Here is a 6,705-nt window from a genome sequence, read left to right as displayed (position 1 = left end):
GATATATCCTGCATGTTTCTTCATAATACCCCACAGAATGACCCCTATATAACAATTGTGATGTTGCAGGAGTGGAGAGATGTTTAAAGGACAAAAATAAATTATAGAGAAGAAAAAGAGGAGCTTGATGGGATATATTTAAAATGTAGATAGAAAGAAACCAAAATGGAAAGAAGAAAGAATGATAGAGAGGCAGCCAAACAGAGAGAAATAAAAGAATGTTCCATGTTTGGAAAGGTTAATGTGTGGTAGGTTGGCATTGGTTTGTTGGCAGCTAGCGTTACTTATCTCAGGTGGGTCATCGGGTCAGGGAACTGACACACTGGAATCAGTCATGCCTGCCATTGGCTAATCAACAACCAGGTGCCCACATAACAACCAATCAGCTACAACCAGTTTGGCATAAAACAAACATGACAGCACACTAACATTAACTAACACACACACACACACACACGGTACAGAAACATCAACATAACCTTACACACACATATTAAGTATGCAGAATCCCACATACACTACGATACAGAAACATCAACATAACCTTACACACACATCTTAAGTGTGTAGCACCCCACACACAGCATACAGTATCCTCAAGGAGAATTAGAGGTCAGATTGAACATGGTGAAACAATGTCTAATGTTTAATGTTTCAACTGGAAGCAGGCTGACATGAAAGGGTTAGGCTGACACACATTAATACGTCCTGCAAGGACATGTGCCTGATATCCAACTCAGTGGTAGGGACGCATGTTTATAGTAATATGGTTATGGATCTTGGCAGACACTTTTATCCAAAGTGATGTACAATAATAACAATAAACATTATCATTGAAAATTATAGGTGTAAAGTAGTCAATATCGCCTATATGCATTTAAACAGAATGATAACAATAGCAAATCGTCATAATACAATAACTATAGGATACTAGTACTGTCTTAGTTGTAGAAATGGCATAAGAGTGGATTAGAATGTGTGTGTGTATATAGTATAGACTTGAGTGTACACACACACACACACACACACGTGAGGTGGAGTGGTGTTTGGTGCACTGTGTGTGTCACATTAAGAAGCTGCAGCTTGCCTAAAGTCTGTCTCAGTTCTGTTGCATAGACACAGTGTATGCTGCAACATACTGCATGGGCAGGGAAAGACATTTTGAGTAAGACGTTTATAAGATGTTTGTAAGATGTTTGCGGTGTGTTAAAAGTAGAGGTGGAAGAGACTCTCGTAGCAGGTGGGGATGGGGAGGGATGGGAGGAGAGAGAAGGAGAGAGAGTCCGTATTCAGTCTGATCACAGAGTCATGCTTTAAACTCGATATGATGACCTCGCCGTCCACAACGGTCCCCTGACCAATGAGAGCCGTTTTCTCCATGCTCCGGACAGGCCCCCAGCGCTGAGAGTCCACACAGAAGGAGGTTACCATGGTTTCGGTGTTGTTTCCACCAATCACCAGCAGCTTGTCTGTGGCACCCAGGAAGTAGAGGCTGGGCATGAGGGCATCTGTTCGGGTCAGAGTGGGCAGGAGTTCTGACCAGCAGTCTGGGGGGTGGGGTGGGGTGGGGGGGGGGGTAGGAAGAGGGACGATGAAATGACATGAACAAGGACGGGAAGACAAGAAAGGAAAGATGAAGACAGGCAGGCAGATAGAGAGACAGACAGACAGATAGACAGACAGACAGGCAGTGATCCACAGGACAGAACAATGCAGAATCCCCCTCATATACAGTATGTACTTATACATGGTACACCAATTTCACCAATTGCAACACTTTATACTTAGCACTGGATATACAGGATCCCAGGGACTCATTCACACTTCCCCTCACACACTCTTCCCCTCACACTCACACACTCTGTGCTTCTCCTGTCTCTTGCCTCTGTCTCTCTCACTGTTGGTGGTGCTGTATCGGAGCACCAGGTTCTCCCCAGTCCGGTAGATGCCTCACACACTCAAACACTCACACACTCAAACACTCACACACTCACACACACACACACAGACACAAACTCACAGTCACCGTGAGTGGTGCTGTATCAGAGCGCCAGCTTCTCCCCGATCTGGTAGATGCCTCACACACAAACACTCACACCCTCTCACACACAGACACACACACACACACACACACACTCTCACACTCACCTTGGGTGGTGCTGTATCGGAGCACTAGCTTCTCCCCGGTCCGGTAGATGCCTCACACACTCAAACACTTACACACTCAAGCACTCACACCTTCTCTCTCTCTCTCTCTCTCACACACACACACATATACACACACACACACACACACACTCACCGTGGGTGGTGCTGTATCGGAGCACTAGCTTCTCTCCGGTCCGGTAGATGCTGCCCAGCACGTAGAGGCAGTCACCCCGCGCTGCTGTGAGGGGTGAGTCGTGCGCCAGCGACAGGCTGAAGCGGAAGTCGCTGAGCGGCAGCGACGCCACGAAGGCCCAGCGGTCGGCCCAGGGGTCGTAGCGCTCCACAGCGGTGTACAGGCTCGTACTTGAGTCAGGGGTCACCAGCGAGTCCAGGTACCAACCGCCCACGGCGTACACACACCCCGCACACGCCACTGCGCTGAAATGACGTCTGTGCTGTGGACACACAGGAATACACACAAAACACACACACACACACACACAAACATTAAGCCAAAATTCTAAAGTCAATAATATTAGTTATAGTGTAATTGATGTAATAATTAACAGCATTACTCATAGTGAAAATCATCACCTGAAAATCAAATGGGGTCGGCTGAGATATTGGGTATATTACAATTGACCAGTACATTAGATAAAAATATATACCGGTCCATCAAATAAAATTAAAAAAATTAAACCCCCATTTTATCCAAGAAAAGTAACCAATCAGATCCTTCATTACAATCTAGCTATGTAAAAATAAACTTCTACATTTCGCATGAGATCATCATGGGTAATGATTGATCAACGTTCTGAACTAAGTAGCAAAACCACCAGGCGAGTTAGTTTAACAAACAAATTAGCTTAATAGGACATTGCGAAATACTGCTCTCAACTGGATGTTACAACAGAGATGAGATGCGCTCTCTCTCACAACATGTTGTTGGGGTCGCCAACATTTTGTGACATCAAAATAGGGTCACCTGCCAAAAAAGGTTGGGAATCGAATCCCAGTGTAAATGGTAGCAGTTCACAGTAAATTTGGTGTAATAGTCTAGTTGACTCTGTTCATTCCATTATGATTGGTGTCATAACTAGATTGACATCTTGAGTGACTGTGTAACTGGTGTAATAAGTAGTTGAGAATAATGTAATGTGAAATAAGCATGACTAGCAGACTGCTGGGCACCTTGATCATGGATGTAGGCACTCCTATTCTCTAGTACTAGTATTGACAGATGCTATAGTCTCCTCTGCACTGTAGTTTAAACATTCTAACACTGTAGCTTTGTAGTTTACTAAGCTAAGTTTAAATGTTAAAATGCTTACATTATAGCCTAAATGTTATTCCATTGTTGTAAGTCGCTTTGGATAAATGTGTCTGCCAAATGAATAAATGTATTAAGTGGGTCTAGGGGACTGCTCGTAAGTGGGACTAGCGGACTGCTCGCCAAATGCTGAGCATCTTAATTAAAGGTGTATTAAGCGTGACTAGTTGGCTGCTAGTAGGCTGTTGTGCATGTTGATTATAGGTGTATTAAGCGTGACTAGCGGACTGCTCACATGCTACTGTGTACCTTGATCATGGGTGTATTAAAGCTGCAGTTGGCAAGATTTTTTTGATCATATTCACTGAAACCGACAATATGCTCCGAAAGAACAACATAAATCAGCCGGTTTAAGAAAAAAACCCGCACTTCTACCTCCACCTAGAGCCTGTTATTTGTTTTGCAAAAATCCACAGCTCCCGGTTCTTCTGGTCCAATCAGAGCAGGGCTGTGTGAGATCTGACTGTCAATCACAATCTGGTGCAGTCTGGTGCGCACTGACAAGCACAAACTCGATGAGAGGGTGCTCGGTGGTAGTGGGGGAGGGACATGAGAGTTGTAAACATTCAAAATTTTGGCTAAGTCCCCTCAATCTGTCAGACTTGCCAACTGCAGCTTTAAAGGGGTGGTTCAGGATTTTGGAAATAGAACCTCATTTCCAAGTTAGCAAGTGTGATATTTATCAGTGGAGACCATTTTCAACACGTTTCCTCCCGTCCTTCTAATTGCAGAGTTCGCAGGTGCTAGGCTTACGCAAGTCAACGGTATGTGTTAGCCTGCCACTAAAAACAGTCTTACCCACTCCACAGTACAGTGGCAGGCTAACACATACCGTTGACTTGCGCTAGCCTAGCACCTGCGAACTCTGCAATTAGAAGGACTGGATGAAACGTGTTGAAAACGGTCTCCACTGATAAATATCACACTTGCTAACTTGGAAATGAGGTTCTATGTCCAAAATCCTGAACCACCCCTTTAAGCGTGACTAGCGGACTGCTCGCATGCTGCTGTGCACCTTGATCATGGACGCCACTGGGGCCCACTGCTGGGTGAGGGGGTTGTAGCGGAAGGAGGCCATCTTGAACTCGTATCCGCGGGCGGCCCGGTGGCGGTAACCTCCGATGAGGTAGAGGTAGTTGAAGAGCACCGCCGTGGTGAAGCACCACTTATCCGCGTGGAACGGCATCTCCGTCAGCGGGGTCCACCCCGGAGTCTCCACCTCGTCCCCCTCCTCCAGGCGGAAGACCCTCCGCACCGCCTGCGTTTCCAGAGCGTTCCGTGCGCTCAGGTTCTCCTTGCGCAGGCAGCAGAGGCGGGGGGTTCCGGCGGAGCGCAGGTCCGGGAGCAGCTCTCTCTCGCGGGGCTCCAGCGCATGACTCATGTGTGGCAGCTCCAACAGGTGAGCACTCAGGTAGAGGAGCACCTGGTGCCGCAGCTCAGGGCAGCCCAGCCGCTTGGACAGCTCCAGGTACGCCGGACAGGTGAGCGGGGTCAGGAGCGAGGACAGGAGGGCCAGCAGGCGGGAGGTGTAGGCGGAGGAGAGCAGGTAGCTACTCACCTGGAGGTTGGTGGGCAGGTGAGCTGGCGCCACACAGAAGTGACCCAGGAAGTAGAACTGCAGCAGGCTGTGGAAGACCTCAGAGGGCACGTGTTCTAGAACAATCCGCCGCTGGCTCGTCTCGATCATACTGGAGTGGGAAAGGGCCCGGAAATATTCGCCACACTCTGCAAGACGCTCCAGGTCCACCTGTACACACACACACACACAAATATAATTTCTTCTTGCATACCTGTTGCACAGGTAAGACCTTTAAGAATCGTGCATGAGTGTGACTGTTCTGACATACGTAGAAAGTGTGTGTGCTTGTCTGCACGGCCACCATTGCTGCGTCGTCATGGTAACCGTAGGTCCTGGCTGATTGGTCAGTCTTCCACTCCTCTGATTGGCTGTAACTGGACTCCTCCTCCTCCTGAGTGATGTCACTGTCCAGTGTGAGGGGCAACTGTGTGGTCTGCTTGGTGCGGACCCACTTTGATCCGAACTGCACCCATGACCAGAACCACAACCAGAGCACAGCAAGCCACCGCCACAGAACAGCCAACATGACGTCACTAACACACACACACACTCACTTGTTTAAACATTCAATCTCTCTCACACACACACACACACACAATCTTTAGCTTCCATTTGGTCACTGAGACAGTCCATGTGTGAACCTGAGGGCAGTCACTGTTTACCTCAGCAATCTGAACACAAGCCCTCCTCCCCCCTCAGCAGTCCATGGACTCTAAACACAAGCCCTCCTCCCCCTCCTCCTGCCCCTCATATGGGGCTCAGTGTGAAGCAGCTCCCACAGGTCACAGCGTAGCCAAGAGAGCCTCAAATAGAACAGCGCAGAACAGCCCGGAACGGCACAGAACAGACGGCTTTAAATAGGCATTTCCAATCCCACGGGCTCACGCTGCCAGCCGTCCCAGGCCCTTTCTGCTGGCTCCTCCTGGACTACAGGCTGGAGCCCTGAGTCAGCTGCCCAGGTGAGAGGCAGTCCAGTCAGCTGTGAAATAAACTCAAGTCCCAGGCTTCGCTGTTCAGCAGGCCTCAGCTCAGTCCAGAGGCAGTGCTGCACACACACACATTCCTGGAGCAAGTGTTCACTGGAGCCACATGAGCAGGGAGACTCTCTTCTCTCTCACACACACACACACACACACACACACTGACACACAGACACACACTGCCTCTCCGGTCTATTTTAGGCAGCCCGAGATTTAGGGACCCTGTGCAGAAATACGATGCTACCGAGTCGTTCAGTTTCACTCTCCAGTGTAGACGAGTTCAGAGCAGGGAATAACTACAACTACTGTGCTGTCATACTATGCTTCTGCACAGCGGTGAATGTCTGGTTGACATTCATTTGTGCGACCAGGCATGTAATACGTCTAATACATCAGGTGATCTTTAAGTCCAAGTGAATGTTCACACCAAATTTGAAGAACGTGTCTCAAGGTATCCTTGAGATATCGCGTTCGTGAGAAAAGGACATACAGGTGGTCACAGTGACTTTGACCGCCAAAATTTTGAGTTTTTTGAGTAATTTATTTTAAAAAAAAATTTACCAAATTTGAAGCATTCTTAAGATATCGCATTCACAAGATCGGGACGGACAACCTGTGAACATGTGGGAGGCACGGAGGCCTAAAAATGACCATTAACACACCCTGTC

At 48.0% G+C, this 6,705-nt stretch overlaps 1 protein-coding gene across 1 annotated transcript; it reads right to left on the bottom strand.

The window, feature by feature from the left end:
• Positions 1-993: 993 nt before the first annotated feature.
• LOC143138461 (kelch repeat and BTB domain-containing protein 13) lies at positions 994-5,583 on the bottom strand. Its single transcript, XM_076298921.1, has 4 exons — positions 5,326-5,583; positions 4,494-5,225; positions 2,303-2,603; positions 994-1,547 (listed from the first exon to the last, which is right to left on the bottom strand). The coding sequence occupies exons 1-4, from the start codon at positions 5,581-5,583 to the stop codon at positions 1,207-1,209; spliced, it is 1,632 nt and encodes a 543-aa protein (XP_076155036.1). The 3' UTR covers positions 994-1,206.
• Positions 5,584-6,705: the final 1,122 nt, after the last annotated feature.

The sequence above is a fragment of the Alosa pseudoharengus genome, unplaced genomic scaffold (assembly GCF_046254945.1).
Source record: "Alosa pseudoharengus isolate Yale_2024_CS ecotype anadromous, Long Island Sound unplaced genomic scaffold, YU_APseudo_1.1 YU_APseudo_1.1_scf_10, whole genome shotgun sequence".
Taxonomy (NCBI): Eukaryota; Metazoa; Chordata; class Actinopteri; order Clupeiformes; family Clupeidae; genus Alosa; species Alosa pseudoharengus.
The sequence above is the reverse complement of the archived record's forward strand: the minus strand, read 5'-3'. Positions and strand labels throughout refer to the sequence as shown.